This window comes from Leptodactylus fuscus, chromosome 1, assembly GCF_031893055.1.
Source record: "Leptodactylus fuscus isolate aLepFus1 chromosome 1, aLepFus1.hap2, whole genome shotgun sequence".
Taxonomy (NCBI): domain Eukaryota; kingdom Metazoa; phylum Chordata; class Amphibia; order Anura; family Leptodactylidae; genus Leptodactylus; species Leptodactylus fuscus.
The window spans coordinates 266,443,780-266,471,655 of NC_134265.1; the positions used below are offsets into that span (position 1 = coordinate 266,443,780).

General features: G+C 40.8%; 2 protein-coding genes across 2 annotated transcripts in view; both read right to left on the minus strand.

The window, feature by feature from the left end:
• The window catches only part of TRPC3 (transient receptor potential cation channel subfamily C member 3), a 356,160-nt gene that overhangs the window by 105,181 nt on the left and 223,103 nt on the right, over positions 1-27,876 (minus strand). The window lies entirely within an intron of this gene.
• BBS7 (Bardet-Biedl syndrome 7) lies at positions 456-27,866 on the minus strand. Its single transcript, XM_075286923.1, has 19 exons — positions 27,761-27,866; positions 27,351-27,416; positions 26,625-26,687; positions 26,360-26,535; positions 22,609-22,795; positions 21,951-22,023; positions 21,157-21,273; positions 20,584-20,714; positions 20,114-20,198; positions 19,406-19,508; positions 17,147-17,339; positions 15,183-15,257; positions 15,003-15,068; positions 14,451-14,590; positions 12,584-12,748; positions 12,335-12,444; positions 11,607-11,710; positions 3,832-3,955; positions 456-939 (listed from the first exon to the last, which is right to left on the minus strand). Exons 1-19 carry the CDS (start codon positions 27,794-27,796, stop codon positions 806-808), a joined length of 2,148 nt encoding a protein of 715 aa, XP_075143024.1. The 5' UTR covers positions 27,797-27,866; the 3' UTR covers positions 456-805.

Sequence of the window (27,876 nt, forward strand, 5' to 3'; positions counted from 1 at the left end):
GCAAACACAGGAAGAACATACAAACTCCTTGCAGATGTTTTTTGTCCTTGGCAGGATTCGAACCCAGGACTCCAGCACTGCAAGACTAGCCACTGAGCCACCGTGTTGCCCCATGTTCACACATTTTCGCCCGCTGTCTGGCTGTCTTCAGCTCACAGACTCCGTGGATTTATCAGGCATAACAAGATCGAGCAGGACACTTCTTTTTTCCACATCCTGCTGCGATCTTTGCCTCGCATTGGAAACAGTAGCAGGTGTATTCTATGAGGAATCCGCTCCCAAATCCGCAGCAGATTCCTCCGTGTACACATATCCTTAATCTCCTCTAAATCATTAAGTTTAGTGACTGAATTCCTACAAAAGTAAATATGTAACAAACTATACATCTAATTTATTATACAATGCCAATAATTTTATAATAGTATTAAAAATAATGAAATCATTTTATTTTGAAGTTGGAGTTGGTAATGGTTTTTCTGACTCTTAGTAAAACTGGTCCCAACGTTGACTCACAGCCCTGCAAAATTTCCTTCATGATTAATCTCCCTGTGTGTTTTTTCTTCTATTTTGGTCCATTGAAAAGGGTTCTAAAAAGAAACATACAATCACCTGAAAATCCCTGACAACTGTGTATTGTTAACTATTTATATACACAAGTAAACAGCACAAACAGGAAGAACCTAAGGTGAGAAATAGCTTGTAAATGGAGTCATTTACACGTGTGAAGAAATCAACAAAACAATAACATCATAAAGTCTCTGAGTAATAAATACTGTACATGTCACATTCTACTGGTACAAAGGATTTACTGAGTATCAAAAAACGTCATCAGGGTGCTCTGGTCATAATTATCCAATATCTCCAGTAATAGAGGCACTTTCGACTTGACATTTGTGCCTTTGAACTTGAACTTGTCAATGAAGAGGTCTGTGATCATGCCTAGACATAAAATGAGACAATTACAAAAATAATTGTGTTTACTGGCTGAAACCATACTATTACATGGTCTTGTTGTGATTTGTACATGAACAAAATCTGGTAAAAAAAAAAAAGGGGGGGGGGGGGGGGGTGAAAAAGTGGAGTGGTTGTCAGAAAATGCTCTCCTATGCCTGCCTATCTCACTGTGCAATGTCACTATGGGTTGGTACGGTTATGGCAATACCAAATTTATATATTATATTTTTTTTTTTTTTTTTTTTTTTTTGTCCCCTTTAAACAAACAAAAAACAAAGTTTCTTGGAGTCATCATATTCTGACACCTGTATTATCTTTATATTTCCCTGTATAAGGATGTAAAAGGCATCTGATCACTAATACATTGCATTGTAAAATGGAGAAGCCTGTAATAGAACTGCGTTGCACACAAGCCTGCGAATTAATAGGCTCCCGGCTGTCATGCAAATGGTTCACTATCCCCAAACCAAATCCACCACAAAATGGTGGTGCCCAGCTTTGATAGAGGTGTTAGGAGGAGTTCATGCCCGTGATCAGTGCGAGCACTGATTGCTGGCATTGTTCCTAGTTCTCTGCTGTATTATAAATGATATGGATCATACTCCTGAGTGGCTGGCATATTTAAATACCCCTTGTCTGGCCTTGTCCACTTGGAACAAGTCCTCCCATGTCTTACCAGTTCCTGCCGCTTCAAGTTGGTTCTGACTTGTGGGTCCCTAGGAAGAATGTTCATCTTTTTTTTCCCAGCATATCAAGGCTCCCCTGGGAGGCCTTGTTTTTCACTTGCCTCTTCAATTTAGGGGGCCTCTGCTTCCTTGGAACACTCCTGCTCTTCCCACTTGGCTTTCAGCAGTTTACAGACATTCTCTTGTCCATCTCGGCATGCCACTTCCTGGATGGACTCTCTCCCCTCTTAGTGGGACTAGTCCCATGCTGCCTTCCCTTGGCATGACTGCCCTTCTGCAATTGCAGAAGGCATTTTACCTATTCCGAAGGATGTTCCCTTTGTCCCCAGTTTGCCTGCTCTGCTAGATTATTATGGCAGATATTGGGAAGGGGTTAAAGTGCTTTTTCCATGAACAAACATATTTGAATTTGTAGACAATTACAAAAGTTAAAGCTATTTTGCAAATATAAATAATAAAAAAAATGTGCATAGTTTTAGAGATTTTCTCTAACCATTTTATTGGTGACAATATGTATGACCACAACTTTCCATGGTTTGGTACTTGTCAGAAACCCAGCAATGATTTCGTTGCTGTGTCCCGGTCTGATAATACAGCCAAGATAAGTAAATTATGGTTGTGTTTCTGAGAAGTCCCAGACCATAGAAAGGTTCCTACATTCATGGTCATATTCATTGGCAATCTATCAAGACCAAAGACTGTCGCTACTAAGATGGCTAAAGAAAATCTTTAAAATGCTCTGGAAATGTTTTAATGATTTATATTTGCATAAATGTTTCAACTTAAATTGTCTACAAAATGAAATATGGTTATGTTTGTTTATGGGAAACCCGGTGACAAATAGCAAGACCTGAGACCAGCATCCATAAAGACTGGTGAAGTGCAACTGCTAATGAAGTTTCTGAAGACAAATACAGTACTTACTAGTACAAACTAGGAGTAGACACATTATTGGATATAGTAGACTTTACTCACTCGTATTCATATTGCTATTAGTATTATCTTGCTTTCAGTGGGGCTATTCACAATTCTGTTTTTTGACAGTCGGATTAAAAAATATACACACAAACACACATATATATGTCCTATTTACAGGCATTTTGACTGACACATGGCCCCCAATAGGAGCCATTGGGTCTGTTTTTAATGTGTGATTTAGCAGATAATGTGAGAATGATGGCCTATCACAAGGATAGGTCATTAATATGATATCATTTGGTTTCAACTCCTACATTGTCTACCAATAAGTATTTGGACGCCTGTGGTCCGAGCGGCAATTACAGCCTCAACCCTCGGGGGCATGTTTTCCACAAGTCCTTGTGTGACAGCTAGTGGTATTTTATTCCATTCAGTATGGAGAAGACAGGTAAGCTCTTTCACCGATTTTGGACAGCTGCTGCACCCCTTAGTTCAGCGATCCAACTCGTCCCAGAGGTGCTCGATAGGGTTCAAGTCTGGGCTCTGGGCGGGTCAGTCCAGTCGGTTACCCTGATTGTCACTGTACCAAGCCATGGTAGACTTTGCTAAGGGACAGCTGGCGTTATAACACTGGTCCTACCCATAGCACCGCCATAATGTAGGAAGCGCACTGTTATCTAAAATAGTGCAATAGGTGTCAGTGTTGAGTTTACCATACACTGGGACCAAGACTCTCAGTCCATACCAGGTGAAACACCCCCAGACCATAACTCCACCTCCACCGAAGTTTACTGGATGTCCAAATACTTATTGGTGGACAATGTATACAGGGTTGAGCCATTGAAACGCTTATTCACACAGAAGTTTTAAAACCCATGAATGTCTATGGGTCTATTCACATATCTATTTTTAGGTCCGCCAAAACTGAGAAAGATTAGTTTTCTTGCTAGCCATGAAAAAGAATGGACTTATCCTTAGGCAATGCCATCAATATTAGATCAGTTGTTTGAAGGGGCTGAAGCACTTAGGTGTACACACAAGCCTCTGCATTGTTTACAAAGCAAAGTGCCCTAAAGCTCAGAATAAGTTCCCCGAATTATACCAACTCAATGTATGACAAAAGGCTACACTATTTGGAGTACTATGGGTGCATGGGCCTATGGACATGTTTTCAAGGGAAACTAGATGCAAACAAGGCTTTGCATAGTAAAAGGATACACTAAGGCTACAGGTACTTTGTAATATATTAATGAAATGCAGAGGAAAATCTCACCATAAAGCCTTTCAAGATGTGCAGGCTGTTTCTTGTATTCCTCCTGGAGCTTCTCAGCCTCCTCTAGAATACAGCGATATTCTGGGATCAGAAAGTCTGTGTTTCCCTCATGAACCTGAAGCTCCTTCCAGAAGAAAATCAGAATTTACATTAATCATTAAACACAATTACAGTGATTTGCAATACAAGCACCACAAGTCTCCGCAATGTATGAAGAGGCCCTGGATGCCTTTCTTGAAGAGAAAAATATAACAGGTTATGGACTCTAGATTTTAAGGACACGTTGATCCAGGGTTTTTATACTGACTGCCAGATTTGGAGTCGAGAAGGAATTTTTTCCCCTGAATTGGGGCAATTGGCATGAGCCTCATGGGGTTTTTTGCCTTCCCCTGGATCAACACTGTAGGGATTGTAGGGTTATAGGTTGGACTTGATGGACTAATGTCTTTATCCAACCTCATCTACTATGTAACTATGAAAGAGATGGAACATCTCTCCAACTGCTAACAGCTTTTTTTTGCCTTTTGAGGGCAGTTATATTCCTGATGACAAAATCTTGACTTATACTGGCAGCTGCAGACAAATCAGCATTATATTTTACAACTCTATGGGGCAGATTTATTTTGCTAACTTTTTAAAATTTTGCACAGCCCTCACCACTCTGCGAAAAGGGGGAAGGACCAACAGCCCGTAAATTTTATTATTACGGCATTTATGTCTGAAATGTAGCATAAATGATGCTACAAATTCAGATGCAGCAGAGTGAAACTGAACTTCTGCAATTGGATAAACTGCTGCAGTGTGATATATATTACAGGAGACAACAAAAACAAATGAAAAGTAATAGAAAAAAATTGGATTTTTATTAATTGGGGGACACCGTACCATGGGTATAGGCCTGCCCAAAAAGAGTGTTGACTCTGTCTAAGTTGGCTATACCATCTCCACAAATCAATTCTGTACCAACAGCACAAGGAGAAAACAGTGCAGAGCAAGCATTAATATGTCCTAAGCCCAAGAAGAGAACCCAAAGAGAAGAGACAAAAACTGAAAAAGAAGAAGGCGGGGTCTGTGTCCCCCAGTGAATACAAGAAAGAGATTTTACGTTAAAGGGATCTTATCACTCAGACAAAATTTTTTCTAGGTACAACGTCAGAATAGCTTTTAGAAAGACTATTCGTCTCCTACCTTTTGTCATCTTCTCTGCGCCACCGTTCGCCTACAGTCACGGTTTTTCTTGGTATGCAAATTAGCTCTCTCGCAGCACTGGGGGAGGGCCCCAGCAATCAAACAGCACTCGGGGTGTCCCAAATGCTGCGAGAGAACTGTCTCCAGCTTCGCCTCCGTCTTTGTCAGCAGCATCCTCTTCTTCCGGCGGTGGCTTGTAACTTCTAGGACTGGGGCCTTGGGCAGAGTAGACTGCGCATGCCCACAGGCCATGAGAAAATGGCTGCTTGCACAGTATTGTAAGCGGCCATTTTCTCGTGGCCTGTGGGCATATGCAGTGTGCTCTGCCCAAGGCCCGAGGCCTAGAAATTACAAGCCACCGCTGGAAGAAGAGGATGAAAAGGATGTTGCTGACAAAGATGGAGGCGGCACTGGAGAGAGTTCTCTCGCAGCATTGGGGACGCCCCCAGTGCTTTTTGAGCACTGGGGCCCACCCCCAGTGTTGCGAGAAAGCTAATTTGCATGCTGAGAAAAACCGGGATTGTAGGCGAACAGCGGTGCAGAGAAGACAACGAAAGGTAGGAGAAGAATGGTCTTTCTTAATCTATTCCGACGTGGTACCTAGAAAAAAAATCATGTGAGAGTGATAGAATCCCTTTAAGTGCAAAAATACAATTTTCTCATTTATATCATGGGGGACCCCAGTACTGTGGGATGTCCTAAAGCAGTCCCAGAGAGTGGGAAGCGAAAATGCCCAGCAGCCGACCAGCAGCACAAGAGGCGACGGCCTAAATCTCACATAAGGAAAAGGAAACCTGTTCTGTTCTGGCAGGGCCAGGTGAAGATACCGGCACTAGCCCAGAGGACAGAAATAATAGATAGCCACCAGTGGCAATCATGATTGCCTGAAGAATGAGGGGCCCAACTGGGACACTAAGATTCACAGAATAAAATAGAAAACCAGCTAAGTACCTGCAAATGTCCCAAGATACTAAGCCAGGGCCCTCAGGAGATAGATGCCCTGAAAGTTGCCCTTGTATGGGCCCTCAATAGAAGAACAAGAAGCTGGAGCAGCAAGAGGGTTGAAACGCGACTTGGTGGAGCTAAACTGTCTGCAGCAGATGCTACCTAAGAAAAGGGAAGGAAGAGGAAGCGAAAAGCTAGCAAACTTAAGCATGCCACAGAACAGAACAAGTTGACCCATAAAAGAAAAGCCAAAAATAAATTAAAGATAGACCAAGTACATGTCTACTGCCATTAAGCTGCTAAGGATCCTTATCACTCAATTTTTTAAGAAGGGTTGGGGGCTGAACAACCTCTTAGCCCTGAGAAGGGGCAGAGAAAGAGCTCTATCCAATAGCTAGACAACCTAGTTGCCAAGTGGAGAGATACTTGCATAGGGAACTCAAGGAGGTTACGTAGTTAGCAAGGCCTTCTGGACTAAACCAGGTTCCAAGCTCCACAAAGGTGTAAAATATGAAAGATCAGCTCTGTGGGAGGAGGAACCAGAAATCCTGAATATAAAAGAGGGCCAGGAGAAGGCCCATAATGTAGCCAAGATGGCCCCAAATAGAGTGGAGGTAAAAGAATCTAAGATGGGGAGCACCTCTGGGATGCATACGCAACATACATTGGGCAATCAGCAACATTAACCCACCAATGCAGAAAGGCCCAGAAGCAGAAAACTTTGCAGGAACCATAACTCGGCTGAGAGAAGATAGAGACTGAAATGAATCCCGAACCTGGAGAGGGGGACCAAGGAACAGATCTTAAAGAGGACCTTTCTTTTGTCCTTTGACACATGCAGTTTTATATACCGCTAGAAAGCTGACAGTGCACTGAATTCAGCACACGATCGGCTTTCCTGTTATGTGCCCTGGCAGGGTCGGACTGGCCTGCTGGAGCACCGGGGGATCCCCCGGTGGGCCCCAGGCCCCGACTATATTTTTTATCGTTTTATTTAAAAAAAAAGTATAGGCAGGGGCCCGATCTGCATGATCAAGGGCCGATCGGGATGGTTAGGGGACCGATCGGGGCCCTGACATTGCAATTCGGGCCCCTGCCCAACAGGAGGTTTAGCCTAGGTGTCCTGTCGCCTACCTGGCTACGCAGAACTACGGCTGCCGGGAGAACGTCTGTAGTTGGGCCCGCCCCCATGTATCCTGGAAACGAATTGGCCAATCCAGCCGCAGCTCTTTTCCTGATGCGTCAGAGCAGAGCGCGGCGGCTGGATTGCAGAAGCGGAGGCCAGACCTGCAGACAGTGACAAGGTAAGTGGGAATTTTACATAAAGACCTGCTTTTATTGTCCCCTATTTTGCCCTTCCCCCCCATTACTACAACTCCCAGCAGCTCCAGATGCCCTGGAGCTGCTGGGAGTTGTAGTGCACCCACCCCATAGGTAATGTCTCACTGTATTGTTATGCTGGAGCCCTAGAAAAGGGCACCAGCATAACAATAGAGTGGGACATAATCTATGGGGTGGGTGGACTACAACTCTCAGCAGCTCTAGGGCATCTGGAGCTGCTGGGAGTTGTAGTGCACCCACCCTATAGATAATGTCCCACTCTATTGTTATGCTGGTGTCCTTTTCTAGGGCTCCAGCATAACAATACCCAAGTTTCAGAAATCACTGAGGACTTGGGTATCTGCCTTTCACTTTGAAAATGGCTGACACCTGGCAGACCTCATTATGTTAATGAGGTCTGCCACTGTCTGTGTGTAACCGCCATTTTGACAGTCCACCTCTCCATCATTCTGGTCCCATGGCGGACCTGTATGACGGAGAGCTTGCCGCTGTTGTGAACCTAGCATTAGGCTATGGCTACACTATAACTTCTGTCATGCAACCAAAGATGTGTCTTTCACTCATGTTAGTGAATGGAGTCACATTGCAACCTGAGGGACCCAATGCGACTCCATTCACTAATGTGAAAGAGTCCCAAAGCGACACTGGTTGCATGACGGAAGTAGTAGTGTAGCCATAGCCTTATGCTATGTTCACATCAGTGGCAAGCTCTCCGTCATACAGGGTTTTTTTTATCTTTCAGGTTATGATGGATCGCTTGGATTACATCGGATTCGTTGGACTCCATCGATGATCATCTTTTTTTTTTTTTTTTAAATAAAATGGTCAACGAGGATTGTCTGAGGGAGTTTTTATTTCAGTAAAAAAAATTTCTCTCATGTCTCTTGATTTATTTAAAAAAAAAATACTTTCTTACCCCCTTAGTAATGGCGACTGTCTGATAGACAGCATCCATTACTAAGGTGTGGCTTAGTGTTAGCTGGTGAATATTCTAGCACTAACCCTCCAATTATTACCCCGGTACCCAACACCATCAGGGGTGCCGGGAAGAGCTGGGTATCGTCCAATACCCAGCTGTCTAAAGACACTGCTAGGGATTGGGGTGGTCGCAGGCTGGTATTATAAGGCTGGGAAGGGCCAAAAACCATGGTCCTTACCACCCTTGTAATGTCAGGCTGCTGCTGCTTGTTATATCTGGCTGGTTATGAAAAATTGGGGGGACCCTATGTCATTTTTTTCTAATTATAAAGCAACATAGGGTCCCCCCAATATTTCTGAGCCAGTCAGATACAACAAGCAGTATCCAGACATTACAAGGGTGGAAATGGCATGGTTTTTGGCCCTTCTCAGCCATAATACCAGCCTGTTGTTTTCGGCCTTTTCCAGCCTAAGGGTCAGTGCACACTGAGTTTTTTGGTGCTTATTTTGAGTTGTATTGGGAGACTTTTTTGGAGGCTGATTTTGAGGCGGATTTAGCGTCAAAATAAGCACCAAAAAATTCAGTGTGCACTGACCCTAATAATTCCAGCCTGTGACTGTCCCAATCCTCAGCAGTCTCTATTAAACAGCCGGGTATTGGATGATAACCAATTCTCCTCAGCATTAGGTACGGGGTAATAATTGGAGGGTTAGTGCTAGAATATTCACCACTAATGCCAAGCCACACCTTAGTAATGGATGCTGTCTACCAGTCGCCATTACTAAGGGGTAAGAAAGTATTTATAAAAACTCGAGACATGAAAGAAATTTAGTTTTATTGAAATAGACAAATCGTTGACCATTTTATTAAAGAATTTTAAAAAAATAAAACAAAAATGATGATCATCGATGGAATCCAACATAATCCAATGGATTATCGTAACCTGAAAGAGAAAAAAAACACAGCATAAGGGGCCATTCACACGGAGTAACGCCTCGCGTGTATCAGAGGCATACACGCCGGCGTTACAGCAGGGCTGCTGAGCACTTCCCATTCACTTCAATGGGAGCACTCATAACGCCGCCGTAACAGCGGTGCTACGAGCGCTCCCATTGAAGTGAATGCCCTGCCGTAACGCCGGCGTGTACGCCTCTGATACACGCGAGGCGTTACTCCGTGTGAATGACCCTTATAAAGAAAAATTATACTCATGTTACGTTCTCACCCGTTCGGACTCCTGCACCATTCTCTTGCCGCATTGTACAGTGCAGGAGGCCTGTCTGCTTATGATTACCTGCTCCCGGTCTCTTGTCATTGTGTTGTTATTGTTAGAGTGCATTCACACAGAGGAAAATACAGGTGAATTTGGTGTGGAATCTGCATTAGATTCAGCTCTAAAAAAAGCCTCCCATTGACTTCAATGGGTTGCTTTGCAGAAAAAGGAACCCATTGAAGTCAATGGGAGGCTTTTTTTTTCAGCGCTGAATCTGTCACGGATTCCACACCAAATTCAGCCATTTTCCACCGTGTGAATGCACCCTAAGGGGTGTTTGCGTTGTGTTTGAAAGCTTATCTGCCAATCAAGCCTGGGACGGGTTCTGGGCTTCCTTAAATGTTTGCTGGATATTGTCTCTGACCTTGCTTTGTCCTTTCTCTATCGTTTTGTATTTACTGACCTCTGCTTCTTGGCTTATTGACTACTCCTTTGGATTGTGATTTGGTACTGTTTTGCCTCTCTGGTTTGACCTCGGTTTGCTGACTCCTCTTCTGTGTTGTTTTTTCTTGTCCTGTTCTGTGTAACACGTATTTAAAGAAGGGACTTTAACCCAGTTGTCCTCTACTGCCTAGGGGAGTTGAGGCAAGTAGAAATTGGCTTCTATTCTGGTGCAGAATTCTGTCACATCTGAATGAGCTATGAAGGGACGCATAAGCTATAGATGAGTCCCTGTGTGATTGTTACTTCTGTCAATGTGACCGGGAATATTCCAATCACATTGGGGGTCACAGTAGAAGCAGGAGCTGACAAGATATTCATATGTATTGACATGTGTCTCCTGCATTAACAGCTGACACTGTCTGTTAATTCATTTGCATCTACAAGCAGCTCCTGCAAGGGGGGGAGGAGCAATGCAGATGCAAAATATCATGCATGTATACATCACTTCACATCTGTAGCAATCTAAGTGTGAAAATGGACAACAGATCTATTCAAAGACAGTAAACCAAGGCGCAGCTAAAAGTGATCAATTTAGTATAAATGACAATACAGTTCTGTTTTGCACACTGTATTGTGTGTGAAAATGCACTTTAAACGTGCATAATGGCAAAAACTGGACGGACGATATTTAATATGGCAGTAGGGTGGGCCCCTGGAAATAATCCCACTGGTGGGCCCTAGGCACCCCAGTCCGACCCTGTGCCCTGGGGCAACAGCCATCTGCCTCATATGGACACTAGGTTAACATTGATTAACTGCATGTCTGTGGAGAAGGTATAGCTCACTTGGGCAAAGCCAGCACTTTCCTAGTCTCAGCCTCCTAGTGGCTGAGCTTATACTTATAATACGATGCACCCCAATGATATGAACAAGAAATTAACGATTTCCAATGTGTGATAAGATATCATACTGCAGCAGTTTAATTCTGCTACATCTGTCTACATTAGCTATGAGCTGCCGTAGATTTCCCACCAGACACACGGCCTGGTGGAGGACGCACCTAATTTCCATCCACTGTGTCAAGAATTGAATGAGTAAAGGTGCCACAGCGCTCAGGCTGCAGCATCTTTATTGTTTATCCAGCACGGCGCCAAACATTTTATAGCACCTGTGCATATTACAGTAGTTCTGTCCTTTTAAAGTGGCCTCTTTAAAAAGTTGACAGGTGGAGGTACCGAGAGTCAAACACCCAATGATCTATTCTAAGGGTGGTGCCACAGTGTGTATTATGTACTGTACCACCACCCAGTACTGTGTACTGGTACAGTGTGTGGATTGCAACTACAGCCACATCCCTTCACTGATCACTGGTGTTTCAATTCTGAGTAAGTGAAACACCGATAAATTTCGGTTGCATAGCATTGGAGGTTGTGTGGTTTGGTGTTACCACTTGCCCTATAATGATATGAAGCTGAAATTCCTCAGTGTTTCACGCCCTGAGAAGTAAAACATTGGTGGCCAGGGATGGGATGCATTTATAGCCACATCCACCTTGTGTGACCACCATAATGATGGGAAACAATATTAAACGTCCTAGTTCTGCAGTCTAAAGTTAATTCCTAATCTTAACATGATACCATGGTCTGAGCTATAGGTGACTGATTTGCCTTATTCACTAGACCCAAGGTGCAGTCATGTCATAAGCCAGGATTATATGTACTATACCTTCAGTGCATCGATTAAATGAACCTTCTTGGCCAACAGTAGCTGGTACTCCAACTTTGGATGGATCATTTTGAGAGTATGGCCAACAGATTCTTCACTTATATCTACTCAGAAAACACGGAAAGGATTTCAATTATTAACTAATTTATAACCAGGGCTGTGGAGTACGTACGCCAAACCACCAACTTTAACTACTATTTCGTCTTCTATTTTTTACAGTCTGACTCTGACTCAGTCAAATAGCTGACAGCCATGGTCAGTCAGAAACTGTAAAAAAAACTTAAAAGCGAGTGATTGAATTCCTATTAAAGTAAATATGTACATCTAATTAATTATACTATATTAACAATTGTTTAATATAATTAAGAATTAATAATTTTATTTCAAAGGTGGGGTCTGAGTCGGTAACTTTTTTTCAACTTTCCAACTCCAACACCACAGCCCTGTTTACAACAATAAACAGTATTATAATATTTGTCTATGACATAGATGAGTCAAAATAATCTCATGCAATAAAATATTCTTGTAGATGGTCCTGAACATGTAAGGTGGTGTACAAATATACAGACCTGTACATAAGGAAAGTTCTATGAAACGGTTTACATGAGTCACCAAGTCACTATCTACATATTCAGAGGGAATTCATAAGTCAGAAGAAAACTAATGCCAGAAGCAATGGGTAAAGAAAATATTTTGTAAACTGCATTAAAACCTAAGAAAGACAATACCGTATGATATATTAAGATTGATTTTTCTTTTAGTAGCTTCTTTAGATAAGACGTCTTTCAGGATTGATATTGTGGAGATATTGTCCGATTTAAAAACTCCTTCACCCTTTCTGCAAAAAAAAAAAAGTGAAACACAAAAACTTCTGAAAATAGCCACACAATACTTAGAAGCCCCACAGGTGTTACACAGCAGGCTGACAAAGGAACATAAAGAGACTGTAAAAGAGCTGTACTGCAGGAAATAGTTACCTGTAGGAGCATTCAAGTTGTGTATCCAGAAAAGTATTCTGAAAGTAGAAAACAACATCTTCCCCAACTGGAGGCTTCTCCGGGACCTCAGGCAGACAGAACACCATCCAGGAATGGATCTCCGCAAAGCTGAACTGACCAGTCAAGCTCAATATATTCATAGGCCTGCAAAAAATGCCAGGTTTTAAATGAAATCTTGACTAATACAATTGAGTACTGAAATCATTTGACCCAATGCTTTTGATAATATGGGTCCTGCTGCTACTTCATAATGTGTCATAATCAGATGTGTCTTCTATACATATATCACAAATGCATATCCATCACCTGCTCAACTTCTAATAACAAATCCACTTTTGGAAGGATACATTTACTTTTATTATTACATGTAATTAGACACATGCACACTCTCTCTTCCTAAAAGGGCTGTCCCAACAAGAACATTTATTTTCGGAAGCTACATTAGGGTATCTGAACATCATAGGGTGAAGTCACTTGCTAGAAGCTCCTGACTAGGAGGCAGAGGTTGCAAAAAGTTTTTCTCACTTTTGAAGTCTCGATGTGACCATTAGAAATGAGTGAGTAGTATTCGATTGAATACCTCCCCGCCATAGGTATTCATATAAGCGGCCGAACACCAAGGGGTTAAATGCATCGAATATTCGATGCGCCTAACCTCTTGGTGTTCGGCCGCTTACATCATCTCTAGTGACCATGTTTTATGCAGTCATTGTTTCATTTCAATGGACTAATATCTAATACTACATTGCTTTCCTCAGCGGCTTCACCAGTAGAAGTGAGTGGCTGTAAGCAGCTTTCCCTAGTGCAGTGGTTCTTAACCTTGTTTGGTTTGAGGTACCGAACCCACCAGTTTCATATGCACATTCACTGAACCCTTCTTTGGAAATAAATCATATTTGATTTATCACTAAATTTAAGACATAGGTATATGTTTTTTTACTGGTACACAAAATGAACCGTGCATAGGGCCTACGATTCAATCGAACCCTGGTTAAGAACCACTGCTCTAGTGACACCAGCTGATAGCCAAAGGAGTGGTTCACACTAATAAAAGTACAGATAGAACAACCCCTGTAAACATTATATACAGGATAAGTTTTGGTATGCATTCATTACCACATAAGAAGCGTTGTGGAATAGAATAGAATAATTGTTTTAAAGACATACATAGATGGATTCTTTGAGGTTGTGTGGAGGTAGAGCTAAAATTTTAACCTGATTCACAAGTGACCAACTGTCACTGTACAGTTCCAGTTATAAGGATTCCTATCAAATATAGGTCTGACATTAAAACCTTACATGTTTGAGAGTCTGGCTATTGCTACTTTGACCTTTTGCTAGAAGGAAAAAGAAGAGTTGGGTGAGCACTGTGCCTTTTAGGGTTTTTTGGTTTATCACACCACTATGCAGTGGTGAAAATAGATAACAAAAACCAAAGAGGTACAGAGTAGAGATGAGTGAGTACTATTTGAAACTCCCATTTCAAATAGCACGCACCCATCGGAATGAATGGACGCAGCCAGCATGCAGGGGGTTAAGCGGCCGGCCGCCGGCAAAGTCTGCACGCCGGCCGCTTCCATTCATTCCTATGGGTGCGTGCTATTTGAAACGGCCGTTTCGAATAGTACTTGCTCATCTCTAGTACAGAGCTCAGCAAAGCCTTCTGCCTCTTTCTAGCAATCTGGATACCAACCAGTATATATCTTTGACATGTTCTGATTCTAAGAATTCTAGGATAAAATAATACAACATTGAAACACTATATATAAAATATATACACATAGGTAAACAGATTTTATATAACGTATACAGTGAATTTCTTTTTCCCCTATAATTGAGAACATACCTGTTCTGATCAAAGACATGACTCCTCTGATGGAGAGACAGAGGTTTAATTTGGTATTGACGAACCTGGCAGGTTTTAGGCTGAATTCTTGGCGTTACATAGGCTTGTAACGTTCCATATTGTCCCTCAATTGAGCGAATCTGCATGAAAATAAAAATAAGTTATATAGCCCGGCTTAATGAATACTACCAATTCACGAAGAGAAACATCAGATTATCTTGCATAGCATCATGTGCTTATGAATGTTCCTATTATTTTAGTACAGAATTACACTTGTGAAAGCAGCTCAGCACAGTAAGCAGAACTATAGTCAGCCATTTAAGAGGCTATAAAACTAATTCTATCATACTATCTTCTTTGTCTTATTTTCAAGCATGTCTATAAAGCTTGGGTGTGTTATGCTCAGTTTTGTAAAATCCCGCATTTGGATCAGTAAGTATTCTGTTCATGGGGTATTCAGAAAGAAACCTTTATGTTGACTACACAAAATCAGGGATTATTGTCATTAACATATATAAACTAATGGGGAGCGGATTGTCTCCTAGAGATTACCTTCAATTCTAGGCGGGTTGTGTTTGCCTGACAGCGATAGGTAGCGAGGAGGAAATTTCCATTGGGCTGTACAACAAAGATGAGATAAAATAATCCTTTAATAGTCCCACCATGGGGATAATGTGATATGTTACAATAGGCAAGATAAAAACACAATCCTATGTGTAAGAATGTCCTTACCTCACTGTCGCAGCCACTAAAACTCACAACAGCTGAATTCTTGTCAACATCCAGCAGGTCCACTGGGACATCACTCTGCAAGTAATAAGACCATCAGTGCTGTAGAAATTACTATGTATCCACTACATACAGAACCAAAACTCAGAACTTTCATTACACAGGATCACATTTAGCAGGATAAGAACTGGAATGTGGTTATAAACTTAGCTTAAAGCCTACCACTAGAGATGAGCGAGTAGTGAAATACTCGATATTCATTATTCGTTTTGAGTAGAGCCTCAATATTTGACTATTCGATCAAATATCGAATCCCATTACAGTCTATGGGAAAAAATGATCGTATCAGGGGAGACCACTATTCGACTAAACGAGAGTCACCAAGTCCACGAGTAGCAGGAGGAGTGTGTTTAGAAGGAGCGCTGTGCAGTCAAAGCGCACAGACCCCATCGACTATAACGGATCCGTGCGCTTTAACTGCACAGCGCTTAAAGTTGCGCAGATATTCCGTTCGGGGGTCCTCCTGCGGACTCCTTCTGGATGGGAGGCAAGCGCTCGTCCTGCATTGACCAGCGTTAATTGGCCGAATGCTATACAGTTTACAGCATTCAGCCAATCAACGCTGGTTCTGCTGGAGGCTCGTCTGTGAGGAGGCGGAGATCGGATAACAATTGAGACGGCTGCCAGCTCTCCCAACTAGCAAAGAAGAGCCTGATGCAGAACCAGCGTTCTGTATAGCATTCGGCCAATCAATGCTGGTTCTGAATAGAGTCTTTACTGCGAATAGGAGTAGTATTTGAACGAGTATGAGTATTTCGAATACCATAGTATTCTATCGAATACCTACTCGATCAAATACTACTCGCTCATCTCTACCTACCACCAATTATTAAAACAGCATTTCATGAACGAATAATATGGGGGAATATAAGAAACTTTGTTAAATAGTTTAACTTATCAAGCAGAGTTATTTTATTATATCTTAGTGCAGAGGGGAAGAGGAGGCTCCTGGAAAAGACACACTAATAGATGCAGCTGCTACAGTGCTAGACTGGTGTTTCTAGGGCACACTAGTGGTATTTATTCTGGGGACTCAATGTACAGATCAATACAAATATTAACTTCCTTTAATTTTTTTTCATTATTAGCCTAAGATTAGGACCCCCTTAGCTCTACGGGTATGATGATTGGTGATGGGGTGTAAGAAGATAGGGCCCAGGATGGAGGATGGTGGTTGACCTGGCTCTTTTTCATCCACCCAATGCATCTATATACAATAAATTAGGCAATTTTATAAATATTCTACCTAGTTTATTATCAGGCAGTCTAAGACTGTTCTGCTATTCTTGCAGTGAGGGATAGCATCCCCCTCCCCTTTCCATATAGTTGTGTGTGTGATCTGGGTATGGATAGGGACTTCATCCATTCTATCAATTATACATATTTAAAGAGGTGAATGCAATTTGTATTGTGGAGACAGATCCTCTTTGAGGGGTTTGGGCACTGTCAGATCAATATCAAGAAACAAACATTATTTGCATGATAAAAAGGTTGTACAATTTTCCAATATACTTTCTGTATCCATTCCTCAGGATTTTCTACTTGCTTTCATTCTTTCTGATTATTACCAATGGATAAATATCAGTCCATGGTTATGTGATATACCGTCCACAATCATGTGATATACGGTCCATGGTCATGTGATGGACACACAAGTGCACAGTTCATTATAGTCACAGCACAGTAACCAGAGATTGAAAAAACTGTGAGGAGTTGATACAGAAAGTATATTGGAAAAATTGTACAACTTTTTATTATACAAGCAATAACATTTGTCTCTTAATATTGGTCTGAAAGTGAACATCCCTTTAAAATGTGTCCCATTTATTTTTACCATTACACACATACCTGTAGTGAAGGCAAAACAAAAACTAAAGCATTTTCCAATAACATTGGTGACTACAAACCTGTATCAGCACATTGTCAATAGCCATCTGAACCTCTAGGATAAGGCTGTAACTGGCATCATCTTTATTCAGTGTAAACTTGTCATTGATACTAAAAACAGGTACTGCGGAGACCGCTGTAGTAGACTGGGAGGAGTGCTGGTATCTCTCTCGCTCCTGAGCAACTTTGAACTGAAGCTGCTCCAATTCAGCCCTGAATACAAACATACAAATGTCAGAACTGGTATGCTTCTGGTATATACTTCTATGGTATACAATGTTATGTAGTGAAAAGGTGTGTGTGTGTGTGTGTGTGTGTGGGGGGTGTTAGAGAAAGGGGGTGGAGCATGACTGAGTAGTTGTGATTTCAAAATCTTATGGGCTGATGGCTCACCTACCATTTATTGGTACTTCTGTAACTGCATGTTTTAGTTTACTAAATACCTTTTATGTGAACCAGTTAATACATTGCTGTGGGAAATTGGATAATAACGCTACATTGTAAAAAAAAAAAAAAAGAATAAAAAAACAAAAAAAAAAACAGACCACCACCATGACAAACGCTCCCGCTCTTAAATGTGACAAAGACCTGCATCCCTGCGAAGTGGAGATCCTCTGTGACCCCTACAACTCCACAATGAGTGGAGAGAGTGATCGAGATTCATTGTATGGAGAACCTTCTCCATCTTAGGGTGCATTCACACTACGTTTCCTGAAGCTTATTCTGAACGTAAAACACGTTCAGAATAAGCGGCGTATAAAGCAGCTCCATTCATTTCTATGGGAGCCGGCATACGGGCGCTCCCCATAGAAATAAATGGGCTGCTTCTTTCACTGCGAGCAGTCCCATTGAAGTGAATGGGAAGTGCCGGCATATACGGCAAGCTCTGCTCATGCCGAGCCGTACACGCCGGCACTTCCCATTCACTTCAATGGGAGTGCTCGCAGTGAAAGAAGCAGCCCATTCATTTCTATGGGGAGCGCTCGTATGCCGGCTCCCATAGAAATGAATGGAGCTGCTTTATACGCCGCTGATTCTGAACGTGTTTTACATTCAGAATAAGCTTCAGGAAACGTAGTGTGAATGCCCCCTTACCCCTGAATGTGTTCCTTGATTTGAGAAAACAGGGCACTACTGGATCACAGTTGTCTCCTCATCTATTTACAGGGAGTTGCTGGGTCTTGTCTCAGACCCCTGTAAGTGGATTGGGGGCCTGTGCTGGGCTCTTGGATGTTGTGTCCCCTCTCCCTTTTCTCTTTCTTCAGACCCTCCCTTTTGTCATGTGTGTCCCTTTCCCCCTGGTTTCTCTCTTCTTTTTCCCTTCCTTTATTATATTTGTTGATTGTACAAAGTTCCTCCCAACAGCCTCTAGTTGGGCAGGGAGAAGGGGAGTCTGAAGGCTTCAGGTGTCCCTTGTAAGCACACTTATTCAATACATTGGAACTCTGGGTGGCCTCCCTGTGGGGAAAGGTTCGTACGACAGGTCTTATTCACCTGGGCCCCTTCTACGACTACCCTTTACCTGTCTTTTTGACTTTATTACACTGTTGTATTGAAAAAAAATAAAATCAATAAAAATCTTCAATGCAAAAATAAATAAAATAAAAAAAATAAATCATTTTTGTGGCTTTTGAAAAATAGCTGTCAAGGCAAAATACAATGGTCATGAGCTTAATGGATGCCTATCTTTTCTAAACATTTACAGATGGTCATTTTGTATCTATACAAGGTAGTTTCTTTAGTCACTGGTGAGGGTGGTGGGAGCAGGTAGGGGGATTGAATCCAGCAGATTTATTGATATACAGCTATAAAATATATTTTAGCGTCATAAAACAATAGTAAAAGGCATATTCTGTAAACGTCTGATTTTTTTTTTCTCTTAACCCTCTCCCTCCCCTTACCCAATTTTGACCTCACTGTCAGAGACATCCTTGATGGTCAGGGCTTATAACATAACTCTGAGCAGTGTATGGGAGTTATGGAAACAAAGTAGTCCACTGATGTTTCTTCCATTCACTTCTATGGTGGGATACGGAAAAAGCATAATTTAGAGTTACGCCATTTCCATAAAGCCCGACCACTGAAGACTACAGGTCGTGGTCAAATAAAAGTCGGGGATGTAACCTGGTTGAACCTACATCAGTCACATTTATGGGAACTCATATACCACACATTTAAGGCAAAACACCCTTTTAAATATTATGGTGAAGAAGAAGAAGAAGAATACTAGTAAGAAAATTACTTATTCACTAGCTTCTCATATATTCACCAACTCTGACCTTAGAGATGATATTTTAGTCTGCATTTCTTGACTCATTTTCAGCTCCTCACCCGGACCAGCTTCTCTGTGAGTAGGTTCTGTAGTAAGGCCAGAAACCCATCCTAACAGACACAAAGGAAATATACGGTTCATAATTACAGCCAAAACAAAATCTCCCTTAAACTCACATTGAAATTAATTAGAATTTGCTATTCTTGTCTTATAAGACTCAATTGAGTTATCCAGGTAACTCTTTTTGGACAGGACTTCTCTTGTGAGACCAAAACTGGATATGCCGGCCTGCGACACCTGCACTAGTGCAAATGAATGGGGTTGCTTTGTAACCTTGAGGTTGCAGTGACTGTGACTCATGAATCTTTTTGCAGCTCGAAGTCATAATTGTGACATTGGGGGCCCAATTGACTTGCATCGATCACGCTATTGCAAATTGGCAGCACTAGTTCAAATCCAGTCGAGGAATACATCTACATGGAGTTTGTATGTTCCTCCCCTTGATGCATGGGTTTCCTCCAACACATGAATCTAAGCTCTGTCACTACACAGGGCACAATCTGCTTCCAGCTTCATACCCTGTGCAGACGCTACAGCAGCTGATATGCTGGGTTGTCAGGCTGTCAATAATCTGATAATGACGACTTTTGTTAAAAATAGGCCATCAATGTTCCAGTTGTCGAAAACCCCTGTCAGACAAATTTGTTTGACCTACCAGAGTAAGTAGACAGTACGATTTCATCATAACCTTCTTTCCCGACACAGCCTCCCTGGATGGATGTTATGCTTTCTGTCAATGTCTTTAAAAAAAAAAGATAAAAAATCTACAGTACAGATGCTCAAGAGGACCTTGGCTAGACTTTATGAGCCTTCAGTGATGTGGGGACGCTGCAGCCAACCAGTGGTGCTGTATAATCATCATAGTGATACTTACATACTGTCATCTAGGTGATATCAGTGAGTTGAAGAGTGTAACACATGACTGCTGATGCGACTGAATGGATGAAGGGCAAGACATTTTTTTTGTTGCCCTTTTATAAAATTTTAACTTTTTTTTTTGCCCCTAGAAGTGGACAACCACTTAAGGACTATTTCAAATAGCGTTATTGCACACTTTTGGCTGAAGCAAACACACAATACAGAATTAATGCTCACAAGAGATCATTACCAGAAGCATATACTTACATGGTCAAATCGGAGAACAGGGTCATTTGCACTGTCAAAGCCATATACCTCCACTGTCCCATCATCTCGTCCTATCAATATGTCCTTTACTCCATCTCCCATAATATCAAAATTGTCAATGCACAGAACACCTAGAAAAACACACGAAATACCAGGATTATGAGAAGTGCTAGGCTGTGTTCATATAGAGTAATTTTGCCGCAGATTTTGTCCCCGAATCTGGAGCAGATCCCTCCCGGAATCCGCCTCCCATTGTTTTCAATGGGAGGCAGAGACCATAGCAGGATGTGTAGAAAATAAGCGTCTTGCTCAATCTTGCTGCAGATTCCACAGCCGATTCAGCTGCGGTGTCTGTGACTCGAGACTCCTTGCTGATTAGGCCCATTCATCCAAGCCTATTCACAAGTGGGATGCCACGATGGATGCCAATGCACTGCATCAGCATCCTGTCACGGCTAGACTGCGGCGGAAATGCCGTCAGCGGAAAATGAAGAGGAATTCTTCTTTTCTGCCATGTGAACATACCCTTACAAGAGACAGCAATAGAATCCATAAAAATATAATCATACAAACCTCCTCTTTTTTTCTCATTGAATATTTCCCATTTGGGCACAGGAGAGCCTCTTGCAATATGAATTAATCCAATCTTTCCATCTGATGTTCCATACAAAAGCTCTTCTCCACTGCTCCCTGCTCAAAAAAAGACGCTTCGTTAGAAATTTGAAATGTACAGTTCTCTACCCTCTGATATCATGTAGGGTCACCCACAGTGGTAAAATCTAGTAAATATCTTTACAATAACTTATGCATAGATTTAGATACAGCTCTCCTACTGCTAGTGCGTGTATGGATGTTAGCCACATCCTGAGGAATAGATACAGCCTTTGGACTCGATTCAATCAACAACAAAAAAGAAAATTTCAAGTTTTGCATGTTGTCCTTTGTATCAGCAGGAAGGATTATCTGTTCTTAAAATACAAGCGATAAAACTTGTTTTTCTACATCATGTGAGAATGGACAATGTAGAACAGCTGCAAGGTCTGGCTAACCAGAGGGTGCACATGTGACTCCAACATCTGGCAGTAAAATGATTAAAAGGTTATTCCTAACAAATACATAGAATGCCTAAACATACTCAATGAAACCATATTTTACATCCAGATGTGGCCACTGGTTCATATTTTAGTGAGACTCAGGTGGTTATCCCAGCAGTGACACCTGTATCAGACATTTATGGCAAGTAGATCCTTTGACAGTAGATATATTAGATGCCGGTTCCAAGGCACAACTACTATACAATACTATCTGGCACACAACAACATACATACTTATGATATAATACAAATGCAAATTAACAAAATACTAACCTCCATCACCACCATTCAAGGCCAGGACAGAAGGTGGACCAGGAACTTCAACGTCATACAATAAATCAGAACCCTTGAAATAAATAATAACTTCAAATTTAACAAATCTTAACCGAGAAATAGATAAAGGATCGTACGGGGCAAAACTGTGAAGATTTAAAATAGGTGCTACCAATAGACTTTGTAGTGCATAGCCCATACAAGAGGATAAGATGCATTGCACATTATCAAGCTCGAATTTGGCAAAATGTATTTTTATTGACTGCTACAGAATCATATAAGTATGACAGAAATATAGGTTGCGCCTTGGGGACTAATTGATACGTGGCCACCTAACGTGGTTTCAGCAACATTTCTTGTGATGAAACTGCAGCAACATAGAGCAAAGCACACTGTCTTTCCGCACAATGTTTAACTGTCTGTCACTGACTCCCACTGAAATGAGTGGGAGGTTTGAGGTGTATATTACAAAGACACATTTTCTGAATTGGAATCTGCTTTCTTGTCATTTTCAAACTATGGGAAAAAAATATTTTTGGGCTGTCATTACATAGAGGCTTCACTGTAAAGACAATCAAACTGTCAAACCGTAATATCGAACGTAGCCTATAGCAGCTTTATTGTGTAAATCAGTTTTGAATGTGCAAAACCATCATACCTCTAATATACGGAGAACTCGGTCCTGGCAAGCAAGTATAGGAGTAATTTTTTCCAACCTCTCCACTGGTAGACATAGGACATCGCTAATTTTATCCCCGGACAGATAGTAGTGTTGGTCTTTGCAGTCACAGTAATGGTTATAGATGTAACTCGCACACAAGAAAAGATCAGATCCAGATACATGCCTAAGAAAGGACAGACTATATCTTAAGCAGTAATATTTCATTTAAATAAACATCTAGTTTGATCAACTAAACAGCCAAAAAGTCTGACACATTTTAGAAAGGATCAAGAAGAACTCAGATTTTTTTTTTCCCCTCAAACTTTTTAGTACCAGAAATCCATAGGAAATATTCTACAGCCCTTCATGGTACAACTTGTTATCTCATTCTGTGGACTGGCCAAGCATTACCTTACAAGACATAGTGAAGTTAAAGGGGTTTTCTCATGAACATAAACACATTTACATTTGTAGACAATTAAAAGTTAAACATTTTTGAAATATAAATAATTAAAATATTGCAGGATTTGAAATATTCTCTTTAATGAACTCAATAGTTACAATCTTTTGTCTTGACCAGTTGCCATTGGATACAACCATGAATGCAGGAACTTTCTATACTCATACCCAGCCATGATGTCCTTATTGTAGCCGGATTATCTTCTCATACATGTAGTGTTCCTGCCTGTTAATCTGTTCACAATAAGGAGGTCGTGGCTGGGTTTCTGACTAGTCCCAGATTATAGAAAGTTCCTACATTCATGGTCATAACCATTGGTAACTGATGAAGACAAAAGACGGTCACCATTAAGATAGTTAGAGGAAATCTCTGAAACTCTGCAAAATTGTTAATTGCTTATATTTACAAAAATGTTTAACATTCAAGTGATCTACAAATGTAAATATGATTACGTTCATGGAAATACTCCTTTAACCACTTCAGTACCGGGCCAATTTGTGGTCCAGGACCAGACACATTTTCGTGTTTTTTAGTATGTGCGGTTTTGAGGGCTGTAACATTTTTCCCGTATGTCTCATTCAACTGATTTCTGCGTCTTTTTTCGGGGACACATAGGGCTTTATTTTTATGTTGTTTTTATTTTCAAATGTGTTTTATTTATTTATTTTTATATCCGGGAAAATATAAACATAATAGGAGGGAAATTGTGTCTGGTTTTCACTTTATTATTATTTTTTTTATTTAATAACAAAGTGCAATTGAAAAACTTAAAATAAACTATATAAAATAGTTTTTCCTCTCCGTTACGGTAATTTTTATTTTGTATGGTGTCATCGGGGGTGGGGCTATAACCTTTAATAACGGCGTTTTATTAGCGTATTATTTTATTTATTTTATTTACATTTTTTTAAACTTTTTTTATTTTATTGAATTATTCTTTTTCAGATTGTGTCCCCATAAGATCATAAGAGATCTTTGGGGACATCTGATCACTTTTTTTTTTTTTTTGTTAGGGAGGCTGATTTCCCCTGTAAGAGAGGCTGGTACATTTAGTCTTAGTTGCAGGAGAAATACAGCCTCCTGCACACTGTTCGTTACACTTACAGAGCTGATCTGGGTCCTGTAGGACCCGGCAGCTCTTGTAAGACTCTGACACTGGCGGATCACGGGACCGCCAGGTCAGAGGGCAGCCCCATCATGGCGGCGCCCATAGCCATGTATACAGCGCTCATGGAGCGCTGTATACACAGCGATCAAGAAGGCAGGGAAGGGAATAAACCTCCCCTGTCTTCTCTCTGGGAGCTCCGGCTGAAGTTACAGTCGGCTTCCAGCTTCAGCAGCTGCATGATTTTGTGCAGCTGCTGTGTTCTGACTGGACATACCGGCACGTCCTGTCAGAACAAGGCAACCACTTCCTGGACGTTTATAGTCTATGGGCGGTCCAGAAGTGGTTAAAACAGCTCTTTTAGTTACAACATGTAGCAGAACTTAGCAGCTGCTGTATACCTCTCCATAGACTTCTGTGATAGAAATAATTTAGCCTGATTAATGGAGAACAAACAGTTTTTCTTTAATATGAAAGTTCTTTATATTTCCATGCAATATTTAGCAGCTTTGATTTATTATTGCCTGTTCCTTGTTACTGGCCAGTAATAAAGCTGCATTTGGCTGGACCTTGAGTCACTATTTAAACCTGAATAACTTTTAGAAATGGCCCCTGGAAGAAAATAATTATAATTCAAAATAGAAATGCGTATTACTTACTTCATTATATTTGCAAAGCAGTGTTCTTCTAGTAGTTAAAGAGAACCTTTCACCACTTCCACCAATTCAAGTTCTTAGCAACTGTTAATAGTCGCTGCTCCACTGATTCCAGCACAGTTGGAATTTTCTCTCTAGTCCTCTCCTTTCCTGAGTAACAAGTACAGCTAGTTTTGTTGCCTGATTTTCTATTTAAGTTCTGTAATGTCAGAAAGGCAGAGTCAGACAGGGGGGCGTGATTCAGAGCTCTAATCAGAGGTAGACAATGTCAGAATCACACTGCTTGTTTGCTCCTGCCTGACCCCGCCCTCCTGACACTACAGAGCCTAAATAAAATATCAGGCACCAATACAAACAGTATTGAATGCTTGGGAACAGAGAGGGAGAAAAAGTCTAACTGTCCCAGGATCAGTGTAGCAGTGCTTATTAAATTATACTAAGAGCTGGACAACCTCTATAGCACTGTATAATATATGTGCATTAAGCTAAAAAACACACATAAGGATTTACTACTAAATAAACTGTTATACTAGATGTTACAAGCAAAACTCTATTCAATGTTTGGAATGTGACGCAAATACATGACAAGAGGAAATCTATTGCTTAAATCAAGTTTTTAATATTAAAACATAATTTGTTGAGAATTTTTGGAGATTTTTTTTTCTCATTTCCATGTTATTATCTATTGTGGGGAAGTTAGCTCGGTAGAAGCAGTGGTGCGAACCCAAACAGTCAAACGGATACCTAACTAAACGTGTGGCTTACTTCCAGCCACACGAACAATACAGGACTCAGGGTTACAGGACAGAACCACACACCTCCTTTCACCCCATGGAACTGCACTGTAATGCAAGAGCTGCAGACTTTTCTGGCCCAATAATGAGCCAAGGATCTATACCTGGACTGAGGCCTACTCCAGATCTGCCCTGGACCACATATATGTCAGAAACCCAGATTTGCTGGTGCTGCTACAGTTCTTTTTCTTTAAAACAAATATATATATATATATATATATATATATATATATATATATATATATATATATATATATAAATCCTGTGGTTCCAACAGTGGCCACTAATAAGCCTAAAACAGTCCGATGCTTCCTGATTCATGGAATTAAAGAGGGAGGTAGATACGCTGTGAAATCATCAATTGTGACTGGTGGATTCTGTCTTACTTACATGCACATGATAGCTGTGATCATCAGTGTGCTGAGAAGGGAATTGGCAGCTGCATATAGAAATCACCTACAGAACTGGAAGTGCAAGCAAATTATTTGTCTTAGTGGCTAATGTGAGTACTGCAGGATTTTTTATGATTTGTTACTACACATAATGACATGAAAAAAACAAGCCACACCAAAATGCTTATAAAATATGTTTAACATAAGAAACTTGATTTAAGCAATTGGTCATTTTTTGTTGACACATTTCCTTTAAAAGAAATGAGATCGTGATTAAAAAAAAAGAAAAAAAAAAGAAAAGACCTGTGTAATGCCGCTACATAAAATAGCGCAGTGCTTACATGGCCCTGATGCTTTCTGTTAGGTTTGTTTCAAAGGACAGAAACTGTTTTCCCCTTTTTGTAAAGCCCCGAACTTCAGATCCAGATGCCACAAATATCTTTTCCTGAACCGTGCCAAGAGCGCCTCCAAGCTCCAACCGTGAGATCTTTTGGCCGGGCAAGGTCTTAAAAACTGGCTAGATACAAATACAGAACAAACATCACAAGCTTGAACGAATGTCCAGAAATTTAGCCTTTATATTGAGCTATAGCACACCACCCTTACCACTGCTTCACTTTTCTTGATACCAAAGCATGTAACCACTCCATCCTGATCTCCAACTACCACCTATGAAAATGGATATTAAAACAATACGCATATGAATAATTCCAGGGAAATAGGGAAATAAACAGTACGGTCATTTACCTAACCTAAATAACTTTATGTTCCGAAGGGGTCTGACTGCTGGGAACGTCACCAAACCTAAAAACACAGATCCACTTCCCCTGTCCTGATGGAGCAGCAGATAGACCATGAGGATAACTTAGAAACTTGGTACAACCCCATTTTAACTTGATAAAAGCAACTTGATGACATGATTTAATATAGATATTATATTGCATTAGGGCTGACAATTTTACCTTAATTGTGATTAATAAACAGTTAAGACACTTAACTATTTAATACTGCACCCCGTATTTATATGCTACACCATGCAATTGCATTTTAGTTTGATAATCACATATCTACAATCCTGACTGAATAGCATTGGCAATGTGAGACAGGATGGAAAGAATGCAAAATAACTGATATAATCTATATCAGCAAGTTCACATTTATTAAATGAGTTACTTTGGGATTTCGGTTATTTTTAGAGCATTAGCCCAACCCGATATAACATAATAAAATAAAATTTTCCAATTCAGTAAGTTACATGGACATATCATAATAAAGCTTGGGACATTAATTCCAATTTTCATACACACTTATATGTATATATACGTTCATTACCTTTTGTGTTGCTCTTCGTCCAGAAGCTGGAAGCAATTTCATTGTTTTCTGAGAGGTGACACCAACCTAAGGAACATGCTAGAGTGTTAAGTATGGAACACCCCATAGCTCGCTCTTTCATCCTTATAGACAATATAAACGTCAAGACAAGATATATATTACAGTTTCCTATATTCAAATGCAATATTCATTTACGAAAAGTTGTTTGTAGGATACAAATTATGCACATTTAATTTCTATTTTTGGGAAATGTTAGTTTTCTAGTCTGAAAGAGTTAATCTGCCTTCTGAGCTGTGGCCATCTGCAGATTAAGCTATTTTAATACAGATTATTATAGAGGAATACACAAACCCTAGAATCACAACACTTCTCCTTGGCAACAGGATAACAAGGATTATTTTGTTCCATACCTGCAAGTAATCCACACGGTTTAACTGCAGCTCCATGTTGAAGATGGTCAGATGACTACCAGATTCTTAGAAGGAATATCACTTAAATAGAAAAAATTTTCGGCAGACTCCAGTCA